Source organism: Teleopsis dalmanni, unplaced genomic scaffold (genome assembly GCF_002237135.1).
Source record: "Teleopsis dalmanni isolate 2A unplaced genomic scaffold, ASM223713v2 unscaffolded_contig_0050, whole genome shotgun sequence".
Lineage (NCBI taxonomy): Eukaryota > Metazoa > Arthropoda > Insecta > Diptera > Diopsidae > Teleopsis > Teleopsis dalmanni.
Genome location: NW_024031432.1, coordinates 1 through 25,030, shown reverse-complemented (window position 1 = coordinate 25,030; position 25,030 = coordinate 1). Strand labels below are relative to the sequence as shown.

Here is a 25,030-nt window from a genome sequence, read left to right as displayed (position 1 = left end):
TGCCAGCAGTAACAAAAATTGCAACAAAAATTCAGATTGTAAGCATTGTGGCTGGCGTAATCATGAGTCTAAAGATTGCAGATTTAAAAATTCTAAATGCCATCACTGTGGTAAAATTGGACACCTAGCATCAGTGTGCAGGAATGTGAAAATTAATAAAAATAAAAAAATAGGTTTTGTATCTGAAGTAAAATCTAAAAAATTTGTTAATATAAATAATAATAATGATCCGAAATTTTCTATTTACAGTGTAACATCTGAAGTTTCAAGTGCTGATGAGTTTAAAATTCCAGTGACTGTCGATGGATTATGTGTGAAGTTGGCATGTGATACGGGAGCATCTTGCAGTTTAGCACCTTTATCGTGGCTAAAAAAATGTAAAAAACAAGTAAGTCTAACTCCATGTACAACGACTTATGTTGGTTATGGTGGTAATAAAATTAAAACTGTAGGCTTGCATAATTGTAAGATAAGTTATTGTGGAACTACAAAAAATATAACATTTGTAGTAACTAACTGTTCGACTCAACCATTGCTTGGTAGAGATTTCTTAAGCTTGTTTAATTTTCGTTTGGAACAAATTTGTGCTGTAGGCCAAACAACAAGCCAATCTGTAATTATTGATGAAATTAAAAATCAATTTGCAGAAGTTTTTAATGGGCAATTAGGTTCATATAAATCTACACTTATTTCATTACCTATTTCTGAAAATGCTAAACCAGTATTTTGTAAACCAAGACCCACACCTTTTGCTTGGAAGAAAAGCATTGAAGAAAATTTGAATCAACTAATTAAAAATGATATTTTAGAACCCATTAACAATAGTGATTGGGGTACGCCGTTGGTTCCTGTATTAAAACCAAATGGTGAAATAAGAATTTGTGGGGATTATAAAACAACAATAAATAAATATTTACATGATTATAAATACCCCTTGCCCAGGATTGAGGAAATTTTTACATCTTTAGAAGGAGGTGAACTTTTCACCAAACTTGATCTTTCCAATGCATACAACCAACTTATTCTGGATGAAAAATCACAACTTTTATGTACTTGGTCTACACATTTGGGTACTTTTAAAATGAAGCGTATGCCTTTCGGTATCAAACCGGCAGCATCAATATTCCAAAAAACAGTGGAAACATTATTATGTGGAATACCATATGTAGTTGTGTATCAAGATGATATAACAATATCTGGAAAAAATTTAAAACAGCATGTTGCTAATTTAAAATTAGTATTAAATAAATTAAAAAATTCTGGATTAAAACTAAATTTACAAAAATGTTCATTCTTTCAAAAAAAAATTTCTTATCCAGGATTTACTATAGATAAAAATGGTTTTAGTAAAAATCCTGAACGGATATCTTCTGTGTTAAATGCACCTATACCTAATAATGTGTCTGAGTTAAGAGCATTCATATATATATAGGAATGGTAAATTATTACTCAAAGTTTATTAATAACTTTGCTTACAAAATGATTCCACTTTATAAGCTTTTACAAAAAAATACTAAATTTGTATGGTCTGAACAATGTCAAGATGCATACGAATGCATAAAAAAAGATATCACATCAGACCAAGTACTTACACATTTCGACCCAGAATTACCAATTATACTAACAACAGATGCTTCGAATAGTGCAGTTGCAGGAGTTCTTTCTCATGAATTTTCAAAGAATGATTGCAAACCAATTGCCTTTGTTTCAAGAGCTTTAACTAAATGTGAACAAAATTACAGCACTCTTGAAAAGGAAGCATTAGCTATAATTTTTTGTGTTTCAAAGTTAAAACAGTATTTACATGGCAATAATTTTATATTGCGAACTGACCATAAACCATTTATTTCAATTTTCAATGAAAATAAAGGTTAACCTATCATGGCAGCAGCAAGAATGCGAAGATGGGCTTTTATTATGACTGGTTTTAACTATAAAATAGAGTATGTTAAAGGACATTTAAATCATGCTGATAATCTTTCACGTATTCCGCAGACGCATTATGATGAAACTATGAATGACAACCATGACGACGATGAAAGCTATATATATAGTATTCAAGAGCAATCTCATTTAAATCTAAATTTTAAAAATATAGCACAACAAACTAGACGTGATCCAATTCTTTCAAAAGTATCTGATGCTGTTTTAAATGGAACAATTAACAATTTAAAAGGAAATCAGTTTACGTCATTTACTACCAAGAGTATAGAATTAACAGTTGATCGTGGATGTCTACTTTGGGGGTATAGAATTGTTATTCCTCAAAAACTTAGACAGAGTGTTTTACTCAAATTACATGAATCTCATTTAGGAGTTGTCAAAACCAAATCTATAGCTAGATCTTATGTCTGGTGGCCAAATATAGATGTTGATGTAGAAAATTTGATCAAAACTTGCATTCCATGTCAAGAACTTTTAGCAAGCTCAGAAAAGAGCACTTTAAAACTCACACACCACTTGAAAATTCAGTAAGTAATAATAATGAAAATATTTTGATTGATAATAATGTACGTAACTTAAGACCACGTAAGAATGGTAAAGTAACTAAAGAATAATAAATTTAATTTAATAAGATATTTTGAATTACATTATGACATATTGTGAATTATTTATATTTTTGAAGTTACTTGAATTATTTATTTTGATTTATTGAATTTATTCTAATGTTAGTTTAATTGTAATTATAAGTAATGTTTCATTTATAAAGTTATAATTTCAAAAATTATTTATTTAATGTTAAATATAATATAAATAAATAGCTCATTTAGGAGGAGCATGTTATATATATAATTAATATATATATTTATAACAATTTAAGTTACAGTGTATACTCAAAAATGTTTAGTTCGTAAGCTTTTGATAATGATAATAAAAGTTAGTCTGTAATACAACTCAAAAGCGTGCACTTCTTTTGGTGAAGACACCACATTTATCTAATAAAAAAAAGATCTAAAAAGGAAGCTTTGTTAAGGTGTTCAGTGAACACTCTGAACCATTCGACGCCTCGCCTCTGCAACGCACATTTATTAAATTATCTATTTAATTTAAACTTACTTTAATTTACTTCATTTAAAATTCTTTTTTTATTTCATTTTTTTTTATAAAATAACTCAAACTTTAATTATTATAAAATATCTCCAACTTTAGGTGTCAGTTAATTTGTTTGCTTCAGTTTTGTAAGATTTGAATACTTATTCTAAATTTTCTTATAAAAGAGATTCAATAAATAAAAAAGATATATTAAAAAAAAGGAAAACTTTTTTTCGAATATTTCAAAAATTTCATTAAAATTTTAATAGTGTAGGTGGTGAAAAACTTCTTTACAGCTTAAAGACCCACTTCATGATAATAGCTATAGTCAAATAAAATAAACTGCAGGAAATAAAATTTTTTAAAGAGCGAAGGAAAGCTTGAGTTAGATGGCAATTAGATAAGGTCTGAGAAAACGGTAGACACAGTAATGGAAAAGTTACAATAAAAATTTTTAAAATTTTTGTGAACTCACATGACATGAACATATTTGTGTAAAATAATGTATCTTAAGAGGATAAGAAAAAATACTATTATTGGTTAAACACTTTATTTCTAAATTTAAGGTTCATTGAATTAATGCATTTAAAAAATTAATAAGAATTATCACATTCAAGCATGACCACAATGAAGATGTAGCATTCGATATTACTAACAAGTAAACTTGGTACGTTTTACATATTTAGACTAATATTGACGATATAATGTGGTCAGTTATTCACAATTATCTGTTGTATTACTCTTTGGTGTATTATTTTTGCACAAGAATATGATATCGCGCACTGGATATACCATCTTATCCGTAGTTGCATTACTCGTGTACTGATTAAATACATTCGTTCACGTATGTCACTAATACTATACAGTACCTATTAAGATAAGTATGTGATGGAGAGGCCACATACATATGTTCCAATAACTTTACGCTATTCGTAGTTCAAATTTTCAAGAAAAACGAGAAACGTGATTGGAGAATATTATAAACTAGTATATCTATATGTAAAATTGAAGCTTCTAAAAATAAATAAAAATGGCAAAGATTATACTGTTAAGATTAATATATACATATGTATATTAACAGTTTCCCAGTTATTATTTTAGTATTATGTGTTTCAAATGCTGTTTGGTTGAAATTGAATGTTTACAAGATTTTGGTTCCAAAAGTTCCCATAAATATTCAGTTGGATTTAAATTCGGTGACTGTGAGGTGTATTTACCAGTAAGTTTTACCAGTTATATAGCAACCAAAGATGCATAATTTCTGCCGAATGTTTATGATCATTGTCCTGTTAAATATAAAATCAATCTGTAAGTCCCAATTTGTCAGCACTTAATCGCATATTTCGCTTCAAAATCTTTAAATAAATATGTTTATCCATTGTTGTTTCTACAAACTTAAGATTGCTCGTACCATTAGATGCTATACAACCCCAGAGCGTCATTGTACCACTTCCATATTTTACAGTTGGGAAAATATTGTGTTTATTGTTTGCTTCACCTCTTTTACGCCATACTAATTTACGTCCTGGTGAGTTAAAAACATAGAACTTGAATTTATTGGAGAAAAACACATTGTTCCACAACTCCTCCGGCGTATCTACATATATATTCGCAAAAGCAATGCGCTTCTCTCGATTAATTAAAGATAAGTAACGTTTTCTTCTTGTTACAATACCATGAAAACAGTCCCGTCTCAAAATTCTGCGTGCGGTAACCACAGAAATATTTTTTATAAAGCTTTCGTGTATATAACGTACAATTTTCAATGCCGTCCCACGTGGATTTTTCTTTACTGAATTGAATATTAAGCGGATTTCACGGTGTGTAAGTTTTGATAGGCGACCAGAATGATATTCCAACCAAACGTCCAATTTGTCGGTTCGGCTTCTCTTTATTTCTCATTGACGCTTATTTCTTTCCGGTGAGACACCATTGCCGTTATCTCGGCTGTTTTTGAACAAATGCAAAGAATCTTCGCGAAAATATTGTGCATTGAATGTTTTAAAAAAGCAGAAAAGTATGTTTCCAATAAATTGAGTTTTTTGGGAGAAATTTTCAAACAAATTTTTTTAAAAGTTAGACGGATTCGATAGCAAAGAAAGGACAAAGACAAAAATTTTTTTTACTGATGACTTGTGGACTTATGACCTTATAATCAAAAAAGAAGGAAATAATATTAATTTTTAAGTTCCCGCGCTTATCCAATCGGTTTTTTGTTTTTTTTTTATTTACTTAAACATACATTTATTTATTACATCTTATCTTTGAATGAGACTAACAAATTTTTATTTTTCCTATACATAGTATAAAATAAAATAAAATAAGTAAACCTTATATCACGAACCTCAGATTAATGGGTTAAATTTCATTGGAGTGAATGTTAGGTGGTTTCTTAAGAAAGTGGTTCAACCTTAACAGATTACTAAAAATAAAGGTGCGGTTTTTACTTCAAGCTATTGAATATTAATGGTCATAAACGGACGGTCAGCTCTTTTTAGGCGGGAAGTAATGGATAGAAGTGCGAGATTTCTTGCTAAGGGATTAACATGCTTTGTCAGCCTTTTATTGTATTTTTTTCTTGTATTGTCAAATTCAGCTTTAACTAGGGGAATTTGTAGAACTCGGTGTATACTTTCATTCCTAATATACCATGGGGCACCAGTGATTATTCTCAGTATTTTTGACTGAGCTCCTTGTACAATTTCAATATTTGAAGCATTAGCATTACCATATAACTGGATACCATAAGTCCATATTGGTTTTATGATGCTGTTATACAAGAGTACTTTATACTCTAGGCACAGGGAAGATCTGTTATTAATGAGCCAATGCAACTTAGAGGCTTGGAGCATCTTTTAAATTTTTTTAGCTTCAATATGCTTTCGCCAAGTTAGTCGTCTGTCTAGGTGAATACCTAAGTACGTTATATTATCTGCTTGTGGTATGGGAATGTTATTTAGTAAAATTGTACTCCGATTTAAGGTAAAAGTGACGTGTCTACATTTTAGTTCATTAATTTTAATTCGACATTTTGACAGCCATTTCCCCACCCGAAATAAGTGAGATTGAAGTTGGTTTGAAGCTAGCACAACGTTTTTGTTTCGGCATAAAATTGCCGTATCATCGGCAAACGTTGTGATGACAACTGAACTACTTATCGGGTTATCAGATGTGTAAAGTACATACAATATAGGGCCAAGAACACTTCCTTGTGGAACGCCAGCTTCTATTGGGAAATTATTAGAAGTATATGATTTACATTTCACTTTAAAGCTTCTATTATGTAGATACAATTCTAAAACTGAGCGGACATTTGAAGGTAATAAACAGCGTATCTTATATAGGAGCCCATTACGTCATACTTTATCAAAGGCTTGTTTAACATCGAGAAATACCGCGGAACAATATTCTCTGAGCTCAAATGCGTGTCTTATTTCGTTCGTTATACGATTCACTTGCTCAATAGTTCCATGTTTTTCCTAAAACCAAACTGGTGGGAGGGTATTAAGTTTTGAATGTCAAGGAACGGTTTTAGCTTTAAAAGCGGTGCTCTTTCAAAGAGTTTAGAAAGGCATGGCAGTAAGCTTATTGGTCTGTATGAAGAGGCAAGCGTGGAATCTTTACCTGATTTATGAATTATAATAATCATGGATGTTTTCCACTCTGTTGGATAAAAGCCAAATTTAATAATGGCATTGAAAAATCTTGTGATAAAATTTATGGCCAAAAGAGGTACGTTTTTTATCATGATGGGTGAGATATTATCACCCATCATGTGATGCCTTTTTGCAATCTAACTTATTTGTGATTATTTGAACAAGATCATTGGCCGTGATATGCATATCAATAGATGGTTCATGTAGATGCTGAGTGGGAAAGTCATAATGTCCTGTTGCAGGATTTGGTTGGAACACCTCTTTAAAGTAATCAGCAAAAACGTTAGACTTTTCTTCATCACTTCGTGCCCAGTTTTCGAGAGAGTTTCTTATTGGCGAATCGAATTCTATGACGGATGAATGGTTTTTGCCATTTGGACATAGGTTTTGAATATAATTATATTGCCTGACTTTGGTGTCCTTGCTTAATGCAGATCTAAGTCTCCTTTGGGCTTCCTTAAATAAGTTTTTCGCTAAAGGGGACCTAGATTTTTGCCATTCACAGCTTAATCTACGTTTTTGTAAAACTAAATTCTCTATGTTATTATTTGTAAATACTTTATTGAATCTGAAAATTTGTCTTTAGGGGTGGAGTTTTCTGCTGCTGAAATAAGAATTGAGTTTAAAACCGAGGTTCTGTCCTCAATATGGGACTTACACTTTATCTTGTAATATGTGTGTATGTGTGAATTAATGTACTTTTTATATTTGAGCCAGTTTGTTTTAGGACTTGTAAGGGTATGGCAACAGTCATATAACTGAGGACCATCAAGTAAGCAAAATGTAACTGGAGAATGGTCAGAAGACAAATCGCAGTTAGTATATGTTGAGATGAAACTTTTGCTTATACCTTTGATCATGACGAAGTCTATTAGGTCTGGTATTTTATTGTTACCAGTAGGCCAATATGTTGGCTGCCCAGGAGAGATTACGTCTAGTGCATTTTTTCTATTTAGAATAGAATTGTAGAGCTGTTTTCCTTTTGGATTCCAGAGTCGTGAACGCCATTATGTGTTTGCCGTTATAGTCTTCCGCCGCAAGATATTTTTCACCTAGAGTTAAGAAGTAATCCGTAAATTGGGTCTCCGAAATGTTGAAGCGAGGAGGACAGTAAACTGCCGATAAAGTTACATTTTTTCCTTTGTGCTTAAGGCATATTGATGTGTCTTGCATATAATTATGAACATATGTTCCTAGAAAATTGTGTTTTAGATGCCTTCGTATCAAAATACCTGTACCACCATATGCTTTGCCATCTGGGTGATTGGTTTTATAGAATAAACAACCAGGAACAGAAAATAAATTTTTGTTTGTTAGATGTGTTTCTGAGCAAAGCATTACATCAACACTTTCCCGGGACATGAAGTTTGTGAGTTGAAGTTTATGTTGATTTAAGCCGTTTGTATTCCATGTACAAATTTTTAAAGTACTCATATATATTTGCATTAGTTGGATTTGCATTTTAACTACCTCGTTAAGAGTAGTTTGCATGATTGACATAAACTGAGTTGAGCTCTGAGTGAGAGTGGAGATCATCATTTCCAAACTATTACTTTGAACTGGAAGGACTTGTTAATTGTCAGATTTAACGACATTAGCATATGAAACACCTGCTGTAACAGGCTTAGAAGTTAAAAGTTGGGGTACTTCAACTAATTTAATGGTGTTGCTTCTTGTAGGATTACGCAACGCTTCTTTCTGCAGAGCTAACCTGTGCTTTAGTTCTTTATAAATTGGACAGCCTCTGTAGTTTGCAGTGTGATTTCCACTGCAGTTGCTACATTTTTTGGAGTTGGTATCCTTTAATGCTTTTTTATCGCATTCGGAACTATGGTGAAGCTCGCCACAAGCTACGCACACTGTACGAAGAGTGCAATATGACTTAGTATGGCCATACTCTTGGCAGTTTGTGCATTGCACCGGACCATTTCTTTTGTGGGGCTCCTCAACGCTAATTCTGCGGTGAAGTAAATACTGTAGGTTGTAGATGGGATGGCTCTCATTTTTTTTAAGCTTAGAAGCTTCCGGGTGAAGTTCAACTTTGAACATAGGTTGTGGGATTTTATCTTTGTTAACAATGTTTATAACTGTTATCTCAATGGGGTCTACATCTGATTCGATACCTTTAATTACGACAACAAGGCCCTTACTACTCTTTAGTTGGTATGTGTAGTAATTTTTTTGCTGTCTTCGAAATATTTGGTTATGACTCTAAAATTGTTTTCAGTGTCGATTTGGATTTTGGTTTCGTGTATATTGCCCCTAGTTATAGGAACAATATGAAAAGTATTATTTCCAATCAGACTTGCAAGGATTGTAACTAGGTTATTTGAGCTGCGTTCACGCAAGTAGATTGGAGGCGGTTTAAAATTTTTGTTAATAGGCTGATTAGCTTCTTCTGTAGTTTCAGCTAATTCAGCAAATCTATTGCCAGAAAGAATGTTTGTAGTTGCACTATCTTTGATGGTTTTAGTTATTTTAGCACCTTTTGAATTGCTTTTTTGAGGACTAAGTTTGCGTTTCATATTTACATAGCGTTCCATGCCTGTTTGGACCTTTATTTTATTTTTTGGACTCGCTAAGTCGGAAAATGCAAGCGAAGTTGCTGAAGGTGCAATGTTTGACAAGCTTTTGTCAGTTTGTGTAGTTTTCAGAGGCAACGTATTCGATGCGTCTATTACCAAATAAGTATTACGTTTACTTGGAATGCTTATCGTATGTCTTCTTTCTAGATTTTGATTGCTCATTTGCATACGTGGTTATATATGCAAATAGCAGGTGTTCTATAAGATTTACTTAATTTAACTACTATTAATATTAATTGATATTAAATTAAATTAACTATATAAATATAAGTAAAATTAAATTAAATTAATATAAAGAAGAAAATAATAAAAATAAAAATGAAGATGTAAAAATAAAATGAAAATGTGTAAAATATTATACTTTATATTCTAATAATTAAGCATATAAATAAAAACAAAAAGAGAGAAAAAAGAATAATAATTATACTAAGAATAATAATAATAATAATAATAATAAAAAAATAATAATAATTAATAAAATAAATATCTTTAAATTCCAAAATCCAATGTTAGCACGTATGTTGGTTTTGATGTTGTGTTGTGTTGTGATGAATTGCGGGCTTCCAATTACAGCTTTTGTGGAACACGTTGTAATAATACTAGCTGTCTCTATCAGCACTTTTTTGTTTTGTTTATATATTCACAAAACAGCACTGATATTTTGTTTGAATGCTTGCTCACTTTTTTTATTTTGAGCTTTAGAAAATAATTTGCTGTCTCTGTCAGCTATTTGAGTTTTTTTTTATATTAAAGTTGTGCAAAAATCAACAAAAATCGAAAAAGCGCGCGCTATTTTCAAATTAATATTTTATGCAATTTTAACTTTTAGGAATTGTTTTTTTGTCCGAGAATGTTCTGTTTTTTATTTTTGTATTAATAACAAAAGTAATTCTTGTAAAAGTGATTGTTATTTACTTGTTTTTATACTGAAATTTAAATTTTTCCGAGACCGGCTTAAAAACACGTCCGCTCACTAGAAAGTTCGAAATTAACTATAATTTATAAAGTTTAAAATATAAAAAATGATCTATCTTATTGGGGAGTAAAGAAAGTAAAAATAATAAATAAAAGACAAGAAAAAAATCCACGTGTAATTATAACTCATACTTTTATAAAATTTAAAATATAAAGTGAACTATTTTATTGAGGAGTTAAATTTATAAAATTTACTCGTAAAATATAAAGAGACTATTTTATTGTGTAAAAAAATTACAACGAGTGAAGCTATAATACCACAAAAGCAAAAGAGCAATAAAACGTTGAAATAATTTTCAATAAGAATTCTCAACGTTTTAATACAAAATCAACAAAAGCAACGGCAGACGAGTAAAATCTATGCCTAATTAAATATTTTTATTAAAAAAAGTGAAAAAAAGAGAGAAAACACTTACCTTCATAAAAAAAAGAGAATATTTAAAATATTTTTATTAAAAAGAGAGAAAAAAGAGAAAAGACTTACTTTCCCAAAAAGAACAGCATACAACAGCAGTCGAGTAAAATCTATGCCTCATTAAACAATATTATTAAAAAAAAAAAAAGAAGAAAGACTTACCTTCATAAAAAAAAGAGAACATTTAAAAGCAATATAGTTACATATTAACATTGATGCTAATATTCCTCTACCAAATTGCCCCACTGTGCCGAACAATCAAATTTAATGCACTCAAATTGGCACAGACAGTAACAATAAATGCTACTGTAAACATTAAAGAAGATACACGCATCTATCTATTCCCAGTAGAAAACGGATCGATCCGTCATCGAAGACGTCTTCAAGACATGGATACATACATGAAGACCGATCGATCTAAATGTATGACGGTCTTTGAAGACACTTTCATACAAATTAGCCAAATGTCTTCAATGAATTTTTGCGTACATGTCTCGAAGACCATGTCTTGCATAACGGACGCATTCGACAGAAAGTTGTGCGCTCTTAGTGCAGTGCTCATATAATTTTTTCACCTTTTTTTTTATTTCTACGCTCTTTAAATTTTAAATAAATTTCAATTTTCTCTTTAAATAAGTAGAAAGAAATTGTTGTATTTTGTACTTTTATTTATTTTATATAATAATTTCTTACATTACATTCAAAATTAAAAGTTTTAAAAGTAAATTATAAATTTTATTATAAATTATTATAAATTTTATTAAGATGTTAAAAATAAACTAGCAAAAACTAGTAAACATAATGAAAATTAATTTAAATAATTAACTTAATATAACTTAACATATCTAAAATTAACTAAAACTAATATTAAATAATTTATAGCATTTCGCTATCATCAATTGTTGAAGTTTTATATGTTTTCAAAAGCGTTGAAGAGGATTTTGGTACAATTAAACCTTCTGGTCTTAAGAGTTCTAAAATATCTTTACCACACGCCTGTTAATCCTGTGTTTTTTTAAATATAACAGCTAATTTTTCACAAGTGTTTTTAGTTTTCTTATTTTCAAAATCCTTTGTTTCGTTTCTTAAACAACTTTCACTGGAATTATTGTTTTCAATATTAATATCAATATATCTTCCAGGAACTAAGTCACTATATTGTTTGGATTAAAAATCTTTTTTTTTTAATATTTCATAGTTTAATGATTTTGTTTCTTTATTCATTTTGATTTTTTTAATATATATTTCATAAATGTTTATTTACTATACTTCAAAATTATTGCGTCACTTCATTTATAAAACATAGCGTCATCTGAGGCAAAATTCAAATACGTTGCCATGAACACTAAAAATGAGAGAGAAAGCAAAGAAAGAGTATTTACATTCATGTTTTGAGCAATTGTTTTGCAAATTTGCTTGCACATGCGGACGCGGTATCAAAGACCGTCTTGAAGACAATGTCTTCGAAGACCACTTTTTCTACTGGGTTGTGGGATCATCTTCTTAAGAATTTATGACACACATACAGTCAAAAGATGAATTGTACTATTTTTGCTGATCATAGCACAATTCCATGCAAAGAGCTTGAGAGATGACGCTATGTAAATACCAGCAATTCTCACACTGTCATGACGATAACAGAAGACGCTTATGTTACAAACTAAAGTAACATTAGAACTTCATGCTATAAGTCTGTAAGAACAGAACTTAAAGTTATTTTCCATACAAAAATCAAAGCTTCAACTTAACATAGTTAAGAGCTTGATTTTTGCTCTGTTATCAGGGGTATAAAAAAACCTGAGCCTAGATAGCAACGACGCTGAGGGGACCAAGCCGGAATTGGAACACGAAATTTTTCTAAGTTTATTAATTTGTCAAAATTAGCCAAATTTAAGCTTTCTCACCAAGTATGAAATATGATTTAGAAAATTCAATTATCTTTCATTTGGTATATACCCCATATCTGTACGTTGCGTAATAGCTGAGATATTTAAAAAATAAAAAAATCAAATTTTTTGAAAAACTGACTTTTTTACTTAAAAAATTATTAAAAAACAACCACAAACGGGACCGACATGCACGGATACTCACCTGGAAGGCAATAAAACAAGCTTTCCAATAAGGCATCGTATGCACAGTTTTTTTATAATCATTTTTTAAAAATTTCTCTATTTTTTACCAAAAATTCAATTTTGAGCTTTTTGAAAAGGAAATTTCTTCACCTTTATGAAAATGTATAGATGATTTTGGTCCCGTTCGTTCACAAAAATTTATTGAGATATATAAATGCATACTATAAAAAAAATTCTTTATTTTTATTGAAATTTCTATGATATAATTGAAATATTTCGTTGACATTTTACAATTATGCATTATATTGTATATCTTAACATTTCTCATCTTTACTTTTTTAAAAACATGTGTTTAAAAAGAAATAATAATGTTCATGTTTAAATTTCCTGGGGTGATGACAAAATCAATCTTTCTGATTTATGTTGCAATGGAAAGTGTGCTTTATTTCCTTTAAAGGTTTTCGTGTGCATTTGGATCTTTATTGTAGTTTTTTATAAATTAATCTTTTTATATAAGAAAATCGCTTTTTCTATTCAAATTTTCATTAATTTATTTATTCGCAATACTTGCGTAAAAAAATACAAACATCATATTTATACTTGAAACTTAGATGGCGCTGGCATCCTTGCCTTGAGTTTGCTCCGCATTTGGCGCTGTGAGGGTGGAGGTTTTTTTCAAATAATTGGATTTTTGGTAAAAAATTGACAATTTTAAATTTTTTGGAAAGGAACTTTTATTGTCTTTAATGAAAAATTAATTCTGCTTTGGTCCCGTTTTTGCACGCGAAGATATAATGATTACAGTAAAGTAAGCTAAAAAAAAATGCTATTTTTTATCAATTTTTTATGATAAAATTAAAATATCTAATTGAGGTTTTAAAATTGTGTTTTGTGATGTATTTCTGAACATTTTGCGTTTTTAGTTTTTTGATTCGGATGATATTTAAGCAGTTTCGATATCAAACTTTAATGCAATTTTGCACAAAATCTGTGCATATGATTTTATTGGAAAGCTTGTTTTATTGCCTTTCAGGTGAGTATCCGTGCATGTCGGTCCCGTTTGTGGTTGTTTTTTTAATAATTTTTTATGTAAAAAAGTCAGTTTTTTCAAAAAATATGATTTTTTTATTTTTTAAATATCTCAGCTATTACGCAACGTACAGATATGGGGTATATACCAAATGAAGGATAATTGAATTTTCTATCTAAAGCATACTTGGTGAGAAAGCTTAAATTTGGTTAATTTTGACAAATTAATAAACTTAGAAAAATTTCGTGTTCCAATTCCGGCTTGGTCCCCTCAGCGTCGTTGCTATCTAGGTTCAGGTATTGGAAGATGCTATTAAACAGATTTCATACTCGGTCACGTAGCACTGAAAAAGGGTTGAATAAGATTTCAACATGCTCGGTCGTGAGTTCCTAACTCTACTTAAAAATATTAATTTATGAACTTAAATAAGAAAATGAAAAATGGAAAACTAAAATGAAATTAAAAAATATAATTGAATGAAATTGAATTAAATTAATATATAATTGTATTAAGAAAACAAACAAATTAAGTTGTGAATTAAAGTAGACTTTGAAATGAAAACTATAATGTTTAAAATGAAACTATAAAGATCAATATTAAAAGATTTATTTAAATAAAACTAATAAAATATATTAAGATTTTATAAAATTAGATAAATTTGATATTAATTAATAAAACTGTAAAGTATCAAAATTATCATTGTAGTTTTCTTTCGAGTGAGTTATTTGGAGACGTGCACTTACCACTGAAATCACTCGTTACAAAGATGTACCAGTACCTTAATTATATTTGGTGAAAAGTATGAAGCCATCTATAATATTTCTATATACAAGCAAGAAAACTTACTTTCGTAAAAAGAAAAAAAAAGAGAAACTATTCGCTTTTTGTAAACAATAAATCTTAAGAAATAATTAAAGAACTTAAACGAAATCTACGATTTCAGTGACAAAGTGTGCTCGGCCTAAAACAATAGAAAACAACGATTGCTAGCAATAATTAAACATCGACATTAATCCGGCGCACAAGTACGTCCTTTAGAAACACAAACAACAATAACGGCCGAGGAAAAAAAATACAAATTCTTTCAATTACTTGTTACTTCCTACAACAAATATATTTACGTTTAACATCAACCCATTAGGACTGGATAAGTCTGGCAAGTGATTTTCTTTAAATATAATTTTTATTTGCATTGCGTTATGAAAAATATTTTTGTGGAAACTATGGAATGTTATTATTTTTTATAATTTTTTTTTTAATTATAAAAATTTAGATTTTAATGTTATTATTTTTTATAATATTATATTTTTAGTTGATAAATTAAATATTGTTCTTTATTTTTATTATTTTATTTAATTGTACTCTTTTCTTTTTTCTCTCTTACTATCAAAATTGGCATAAAATACAAGTGTTAAACACTGGAAATTTTTTTATTTTTTGCATTCTAATATTTATGGTTAGTGAAAATAATTCAAATTTTTAACTTAAAATTTACAACATAATTTTGATCTATCTAAACCTTCTCTAATAAATCATCATAATTTCGTACGTTGTTATTATCAGAACCCTTCGCAAGAACTTATTTATTATTGTTCATTCTTCCTATCTTATTGAACGCTATTATTTTTAGTCGTGCATCATGAACACCGAGCTATATAAAACCCCAGTCTGTAAGACAGGCATTGACTTATTAGACCTGTCTGACCCATTACATGCTCAAGGTACTACCTCGACTCGAAACTTCGATATAAATTTACAACTTTTCTCCGTAGAGCAAAAGCTAGAATTGGAATGCATGGTTAATATCAGCGTGAAAGAGGCCTTAAGGCCGAAGCAAGACCTGATCGGAGGGAAGCTGGTGATGCCATTGGATTACTGTAAAAATACAAAAGTTATATTAGATGGAAGAAAAATTACTTACAATAAATAATAAAGAGCATAGCGCTGCAAAAGAACTGTGTAATATTAATAATAACCATAATAATATTAATTAATAAATACAACATGCCTCCTCGTCAACATAGTGGCTTGCTTCCATGCCTTTCACGCGGAAGCAGGGGTCGAATTCCCCGTCGAGGAGCTATGTGTTAACTTTATAAATAAAAAGGTAATCTATCAATATTTTATTTAACTTATAATAAAGCGTAAAACGCTGCTAAAAGGTAGGATATTGATAATTATTATAATAATATAATGAGTTAACTTTATACATTAAAATGCAAATGTATCAATATTTTATTTAACTTATAATAAAGTGCCCTGAAAACCACTTATCCTCAGATTGTCACAGTGCACAGTCTACAAACAACTCCAGAAAAAAGCGTTTCCAGCCCTTCGTAAAAAAACAACAACTGTTACAGAAATGCCACAAGATATCAAATTGAATGGAACAAATCAAACTTTCGCAAATGTTGTTAAATCTAGCAATATAAACACTAAGGTATACGTAAACTCAGCTCAGCAAAACGATTTGCCTGAGCTGAAATCAATGCTCAAAACGGTTATGGAACAAATGAGCTCTATGCTCAACGTCCTTACCGCGTTTCTCGCTAACACATCCAAATAATGGGAAGTCTAAAGATAGCTTTTTGGAACGCTAACGGATTGACCCAACACATTTGCGAAATTAAAACTTTTCTTATTGACAAAAACATTGATGTTATGCTTATTAGTGAAACCCACTTTACATCGAGAAGCTATCTGAGGCTTCCTTATTACACTACGTACTGCTGCCATCCTTCTGGTAACGCCCGTGGTGGTACAGCAATAATCATAAAAAATAATATTGACCACTCATTTTTCACCAATCACAATGAAGAATATCTGCAATCAATAGCCATATCAGTACGAGATATATATGGTGAAATAACTATTGCCTCTATTTACTGTCCACCTAATCAATCAATTAAAAGTCATCAATTCGCAAATTATTTCGAAGCGCTCGGATCGGGCAGGTTACTTTAAGGCCGAGCATACTCATTTGGGATCAAAATTAATAACACCTAGAGGACGTGAGCTGTTAAAAACGATACAAGAAAGCAATCTATTTCACCTATCTACTGGCGAACCCACTTACTGGACAACAGATCTAAATAAAACACCAGATGTCACTGACTTTTGTATTTGTAAGAAAGATCGTTAGATCTTTCGTCTGACCACTCTCCTCTTCTATTAGACATTCATTCCAATATCGTCCTAAAAATCCCAGAACTCAGACTTCACAACAAAAGTACTGATTGGGCTATTTTCCATAGTTACATTAGGGAACACCTCTCAACACATATTCCTCTTAAAACTAATCATGACATTGAAATCGCAGGAGAACAATTGGATTGGATTGCAACTCCGTCTACACTGAATTGTAAGACTGTACATCTAGACAAGGATATCAAAGAACAACTGCTTGAAAAAGTTAAATTACGTAGGATCTGGCAGATGACGAGAGATCCTCACGATAAGAGGCATCTGAATGTAGCCATCAAAAAACTGAAAGTAAATCCAGAGGCAAGAAAAAATGCTAGCATTGCAATTTACTTAGCTAGCTTGTCTCTCTCTGAGACCACTGAGTACTCCTTGTGAAAAGCTTAATGGAACTTAATGGACCTACGACGCATATACCACCACTAAAGATGAGTAATGGGCAATGGGCTGAAACTGATGCTGATAAAGCGAAAACTTTTGCAGTACACCTTGGTAAAGTCTTTCAGTTACGCTGCTCTAAAAATAATCTGAAAGACTCTGAAGTTGAAGCTTTTCTCCACACGCCGCATCAATTAGATTTTCCTATTACTAGGTCTTTGACTCGTGAATTAAAGTGGGTCATAAAAAACAACATTAAAACTAGAAAAGCTCCAGGATATGACCTGATAACTGGAAAGGTGCTACATGTGAACACTATCCAGCTCAATGGAAAGTCGCCCAAATCATATAAATTCCAAATTCCGGTAAGCCCGTTGAACTTGCAACATCTTACAGACCCATCAGCTTACTTCCTGTGTTGTCAAAAGTATTTGAGAGAGTATTCCTAAAACGTCTAAACCCAATTATCGAAAATAGATGTCTGATTCACAACCACTAATTCGGGTTTCGCGAGCACCACTCTACTATTGAACAAGTAATTAGAGTCTACAACTTCACAAGACTTGCATTGGATAATAAAGAATACTGCACAGCCGCTTTTATCGACATAACAGAAGCATTCGATAGAGTATGAGTACTACTTGGATTGTTGATTTGGTAGGGAAAGGATGGACAATTTTGAATATTTTCGTTAAATATGCGATTGGTATATATTATTACAATATGAATGATGTTTAATAGTATTTATATTTCTGGTAGTTTGAACAATATACTACGATTTAGTTATAACTTACAACTGCCGTCACTTGTAAATATAATATGTTATAAAGAAAGGCGCGAAAATTGTGAGTTTTATCAGTTTTACGATGATATTGAGCGATAGGTTAATATTATTATATCAGTAGTTTATTATTTTTTTTTAATATTTTGGACTAAACTGAAAACTGAATAAGAAAAATTAAACTCTATTATTTCTATGTATACTACTTACTTACTTACTTAGTTGGCCATTACAGACGTGTGTCGTCCTTGGCCGCGTCGAGTAGCCTTCGCCAGTCAGCCCGATTAGTTGCTTTCTGACGCCAGTTGGTAGTACCGAACGCCCCCAAATCGTTGGTCACCTGGTCCTTCCACCGAAGATGCGGACATCCTCTACCGCGTTTTCCACCTGTGGGTACTGAATCAAATACCTTTCTAGCCGGACCACTTTTTTCCATTCGCACGACATGACCAAGCCAGCGTAGCCGCTGAATTTTTATGCGTTTAACTATGTCAATGTCGCGGTATAGCTCATACAGCTCATCGTTCCATCTTATTCGATACTCGTCGCCAACGCGTAAGGGACCATAGATCTTCCGAAGAATTTTTCTCTCGAATGCTCCTAACGCCCTCTCATCACTGTTGGTAATTGTCCAAGCTTCTGCACCATACAGAAGGACAGGCATGGTAAGGGACTTGTAGAGCGTGATTTTTGTTTGTCGAGAGAGGGCTTTATTTCTCAATTGCTTACTTAGCCCGAATTAACATTTGTTGGCAAAAGTAATTCTTCGTTGAATCTCTAGGCTGACGTCATTTATGGTGTTTAAGCTGGTTCCTAAATAAACAAAGTCTTTCACAACTTCGAACTTATAATTGTCAACAGTGACGTAGGTCCCAAGACGCTCTGGGGATTTGTTTGTTGACAGAAAGTACTTTGTTTTGTCCTCATTTACCACAAGACCCATTTGCTTTGCCTGTTTTTCTAAGTTAGAAAATGCCGCACTGACGACGCGGGTGTTTAGACCAATGATATCAATATCGTCGGCATACGCAAGCAGCATCACACTTTTGTAGAATATTGTGCCAGTACGGTTTAAATCTGCTGCTCGAATTATCGTTTCCAACATTAGTTTAAAGTAGTCACACGACAAGGAGTCACCCTGTCTGAAACCTCGTTTGGTATCAAACGGCTCGGAGAGGTTCTTTCCAATTCTAATGGAGCTGGTGGTGTTGCTCATCGTTTTACGTAGCCGTATAAGTTTTGCTGGGATACCAAATTCAGACATAGCGGCATAGAGTGTGCTTCTAGTGGTAGTGTCAAAAGTAGCTTTGAAGTCGACAAATAGGTGGTGAGTGTCGATTTGTTTTTCTTGAGTCTTCTCCAGGATTTGACGCACTGTGAATATCTGGTCTAGAGTGGATTTGCCAGGTCTGAAGCCACACTGATAAGGTCCAATCAATTGGTTGACGAGTGGCTTCAATCTTTCACATAGTACGTTTGACAGAACCTTATATGCGATATTTAAAAGACTGACCCCGCGGTAGTTGGCACAGTTTGCAGGATCACCTTTTTTGTGGATTGGGCAAAGCACACTTAAATTCCATTCGTTGGGGATGCATTCATCCGACCAAATGTTGCGAATTAGCAACATCCGATCGGCGCCTGCAGCATTGTTGTTTTTGAGCCGCGTTATAGCTGTTTTAACTTCATTATGATCGGGAGGCGAGACGATTATTTCATCGTCAACGATTGAAAATTCGAAATCATCTTCGCTTTCAGTCACATTGCTACTACCGCCATTTAGTAGTTTCGAGAAGTGATCCCTCCATATATTAAGCATGCTTTGGACATCTATCACCAGATTACCGTTTTTATCTTTGCAGGAATTAGCTCCGGGTTTATAACCATTTGTCAGGCTTTTAATTTTTTGATAGAATTTTCGAGCCATATTCCTGTCGCCCAGCTTCTCAAGCTCTTCGTACTCACGTCTTTCTGTTTCCTTCTTTTTTCGCCTGAAAAGACGTTTTTCTTCCCTTCTCTTTTGCCGATATCGCTCTTTAACAGCGCTCGTCACAACTGACCACAGAGTGGCTTGATATGGTGCGTCTTTCTCTGCGGTAGCATTGCGACACTCTTGGTCGTACCAGCTGTTTCTTTGTATACGGTGATAGCCGATCACCTCTTCTGCAGCGGTACGCATAGAGTTGGAGATGTGGTTCCATTGTGCGCATATATCGGCTTCTTCAGATGAATTTTCCAGATATTGGGAGAGTCGAGTAGCGAAGTCATTAGCTGTCTGTTGTGATTGCAGCTTTTCGACGTCTAGCTTTCGCTGTGCTTGTTCACGTACCTTTTTCATCGCACATAAACGTGTGCGGATCTTGGCTGCAACAAGGTAATGATCCGAGTCGATGTTGGCTCCTCGGATAGTACGTACATCCAAGACACTGGAAGTATGCCTTCCGTCTATCACGACGTGATCAATTTGAGATCTTGTGTTTTGATCAGGTTACAGCCATGTTGCCTTATGTATGTTGAGATGCTGGAATCTGGTGCTACTAACCACCATGTTTCTAGCCGCGGCGAAATCAATCAGCCTTCTTCCATTATCAGAAGTTTTCGTGTGAAGGCTGAACTTTCCGACAGTAGCACCAAAGATACCTTCTTTACTCACCTTTGCGTTGAAGTCTCCAACAACGATTTTGATGTCATGATGGGGACAGCGTTGATATGCTTGTTCAAGCTGTTCATAGAAAATTTCCTTGGTGTCGTCATCTTTATCTTCCGTCGGGGCATGCGCACATATTAGCGTGATGAAGAAAAATTTTGCCTTAATTCGGATTTTTGCGAGCCTTTCGTTTATTGGTATAAACGTTGAGACCAAATTTCTCAGCTTTCGGCTTACCGCTAATCCAACTCCAAACTCGTGCTTTGTTGCATGGCAGCTGTAGTAAATGTCACAATGTTCTCGTTTAGAGCATCCTTGCCCCGTCCATCGCATTTCCTGGAGAGCGGTAATGTCAGCCTTATATTCCTTGAGGACATTAACCAGCTGTATAGATGCACCTTCTTTGTAAAGAGTTCGGACATTCCATGTGCATATTTTTAAATCGTGTTCCTTAATACGTTTGCGTTTGTCGTCATCAGTAGATCGTTTCCTTATCCGAGGCTGCCTCTTCGTTTGCATTGGAAGAATTTTTTAAATGGTGGGTTCCAAGCCCGACGCATAACCTCATATATCCCTGAGGTAGATTTCGCTGCACACATTAGTTCACTACGCACGGATGCTATCCAGAGGGGCCACTTGGAGACAGTGTCAACTTGGAGAGAACAGTGACAAGGATCGCGCTTGCATTTACCATGTTAAATGCAATCAGACACTTTACCTTGTATGTTCAATCCCATTCCCCCTTCTATGTATATTAGTAATTGTAATTATTTTTTAAAAAATGAACGATTTAATCAGTTTTGCCATTTTCTGGAGGCGATGCGCGAATTATATGTTTAATTAAAACACATGTTTTTCTTTTTATTTAAAACATTTAGTAGTTTAATATTTTTTAAGACATGGTTTTACAGAGTGAATTTTAAGACTCACTTATAACTAACAACTTTGCTTATATTTATAGTGAGGATTCGAAGTATCGAATCCTGATAAAACAATTCGTTGTTTGGTTAGGCCGAACAACGATTATAATATTTTTAGTTAGAATGTTTATTTAGAGATTGTAAAGTATAATACAGTACGTAATTATAATATAATACAATGAGAACATTTCATTGTTTGGTTAGGCTGAACAGCGATAACAATATTTTTAGTTACAATGTTTAGTTAAAGATAATAGAATATAATAAAATATAATGTAGATCTTTCGTTGTTTGATTAGGTCGAACAACGATAATAAAATGTTTAGTAGGATGCAATTTAGATATTTCGTTGTTTGATTAGGTCAAACAACGATAATAAAATATTTAGTATAGGGATAAGATAAGAGAATGTAACTCTTCTACCCCTTGATTCGAGATGCTCCTGGATCTTGTTATTATAAATGTATGTGAGAAGTAAGGAAAGACAAAAAAAAACAAAAGAAAAACAAATTATACAATTCCATATTTTCTTTTAATTTGGTTTAGTTCGATTTCATCGATCTTATTGTCTTAAATATTATTTACAATTTTTATTTGGTCTTTTTTTACATAAAGATATAACACAATTATAATGATTGATACAATTATTATACCAAATGTAATACTAATTCCAAAGAATACTTTTTTGTGAAAATATAATTCTTTTATTTCTTTTATTTTTTTAAATTTTTCTAAATGAATATTTTTAAATTCTGGTATTTCTTGCATTAATGAGTTATCCAATTGTAATTGATATCTTTCAAAGAATTCATTTTTTGGTTATTATATTCAATGTTTGAAATTTTTTATTTGACAGTTTACAAAATTAATTAAATTATTTTTATTTAAAACTGCTTTCCTTTTTTTACAATTTTGGGATAGGCTTAAATTTATAGCATTTTTTATTAATATAGAATCATCTTCAATAGGAATAACTTCTGTTACATTGTTTATTTTATATTGGCATGAATTAGAAAATATACAACTCTTACTTAATTCGAGTTCCTTGAGCAAGATATTTTCTTTATAATTATAATATTTTCCGCTAATGTTTACTACTAATTCGTTTTTTTCTACAATTTCTAAATTATTTTTGTTTGGTAATGGAATTATAGATAATGCTTGCCGAGAGATAGAGAGTGTACCACTGTTGCACACGCCTTAAGTGAAATTTTCAAACGAGATCTTCAAGCTAAAATTGCGTTTGTAGTTGAAAGACTCGTGCGCCACATCACTCCCTCTCCAGTGACCGAGCGAAGCAATGTCACGATATAATTAGTGATCCTATGCCACTGATTAAACATTCTCCGCAAATCGAACTGGCAACCGAATTCGCCTGCCGCTAGACGATGTTTGAGTTCTTTTTGTATGTTGCTTCTGGTTATTTTCGTCTGCTTTTTGATCAGTACAAGCATGTCGTGCTATCTGATGTTGATTTGTTTCTTGCTCGTCATCACAGAGATAGGCAGCTTTGACCCGATCTATACTTACACGTACTGGTTTGTCTTTCCGTAGAATGTTCATAAGCTTATCGTCGCGATCGGTTACCTTAAATGGTCCATCGTAAGTTGCTTTGAGAGGTGGTCGAACAGTGTCATCACGCAGATTAACATGAGTACATTTTTTAAGATCTGGTTGTACAAATGTTTTTGATATGGAGTGGTTTGCCGTAGGTACTGGTCTTAGTTGCTCCATCACGTCTCGTAGTAATTGTACGAATTCCGCAAAATTGTTGACCTTTAAGCTAACGATAAAGAATTTACAAAGTCACATTCATCTAAACAAGGATACTGCGTTTTGATGTTACCGAAAGCGCGCGCGAAAAGTGTTCACTCCGTAACTATTGTCTTTTTTGATTAGAAATAGTTAAATTTAAATTTCAAATTTATGATCATTTGAACGATAGACCATAAATAAAACGAATCTGTGAAAAAACAGTGCTAGTGGACGGTGTTAATCAGTCTTTTGTAAATATAAAAAATTTTTGTTAAACAAATTAAAATTTAAATTTGCAAAAAATAACAAAACCAAAACAAAATTGAGTTTTGGTCAAAACAGCTGATAGAGACAGCATATGATCGAAAGCAAAGAATACTTGTACAAGAACGGCAACTTAAATGTAAACAAAAAAAAATCAACCAATCCCAGTAGAAAACGGATCGATCCGTCATCGAAGACGTCTTCAAGACATGGATACATACATGAAGACCGATCGATCCAAATGTATGACGGTCTTCGAAGACACTTTCATACAAATTAGCCAAATGTCTTCAATGAATTTTTGCGTACATGTCTCGAAGACCGTCTCGAAGACCATGTCTTGCATAACGGACGCATTCGACAGAAAGTTGTGCGCTCTTAGTGCAGTGCTCATATAATTTTTTCACCCTTTTTTTTATTTCTACTCTTTTATTGCGCTCTTTAAATTTTAAACGAATTTCAATTTTCTCTTTAAATAAGTAGAAAGAAATTGTTGTATTTTGTACTTTTATTTATTTTATATAATAATTTCTTAAATTACATTCAAAATTAAAAGTTTTAAAAATAAATTATAAATTTTATTATAAATTATTATAAATTTTATTAAGATATTAATAATAAACTAGTAAAAACTAGTAAACATAATGAAAATTAATTTAAATAATTAACTTAATATAACTTAGCATATCTAAAATTAACTAAAACTAATATAAAATAATTTATAGCATTTCGCTATCATCAATTGTTGAAGTTTTATATGTTTTCAAAAGCGTTGAAAAGGATTTTGGTACAATTAAACCTTCTGATCTTAAGAGTTCTAAAATATCATTACTACAACGCCTGTTAATCCTGTGTTTTTTAAATATAACAGCTAATTTTTCACAAGTGTTTTCAGTTTTTTTATTTTCAACATCCTTTGTTTCGTTTCTAAAACAACTTTCACTGGAATTATTGTCTTCAATATTAATATCAATATATTTTCCAGGAACTAAGTCACTATTTAATTTGTTTTGATTTAATTTCTTTTTTTTTAATATTTCGTAGTTTAATGATTTTGTTTCTTTATTTATTTTGATTTTTTTAATATTTATTTCACTACACTTCAAAATTATTGCGTCAATTCATTTATAAAACATAGCGTCATCTGAGGCAAAATTCAAATACGTTGCTATGAACACTAAAAATGAGAGAGAAAGCAAAGAAAGAGTATTTACATTCATGTTTTGAGCAATTGTTTTGCAAATTTGCTTGAAAATGCGGACGCGGTATCAAAGACCGTCTTGAAGACAATGTCTTCGAAGACCACTTTTTCTACTGG

At 32.0% G+C, this 25,030-nt stretch overlaps 2 protein-coding genes across 2 annotated transcripts; one reads left to right on the top strand and one right to left on the bottom strand.

Annotated features, from left to right (window-relative positions):
- Positions 1–249: 249 nt before the first annotated feature.
- On the top strand, positions 250–1,875 carry LOC119662978 (uncharacterized protein K02A2.6-like; the record flags this gene model as incomplete). Its single annotated transcript, XM_038072637.1, has 2 exons — positions 250–1,219; positions 1,498–1,875. Coding segments are annotated over 2 exons (1,348 nt in total), but the record flags the coding sequence as incomplete, so codon positions are not given.
- Positions 1,876–23,028: 21,153 nt separating this feature from the next.
- On the bottom strand, positions 23,029–23,427 carry LOC119662977. The gene has a single exon (XM_038072636.1). The coding sequence runs from the start codon at positions 23,425–23,427 to the stop codon at positions 23,029–23,031; it is 399 nt and encodes a 132-aa protein (XP_037928564.1).
- Positions 23,428–25,030: the final 1,603 nt, after the last annotated feature.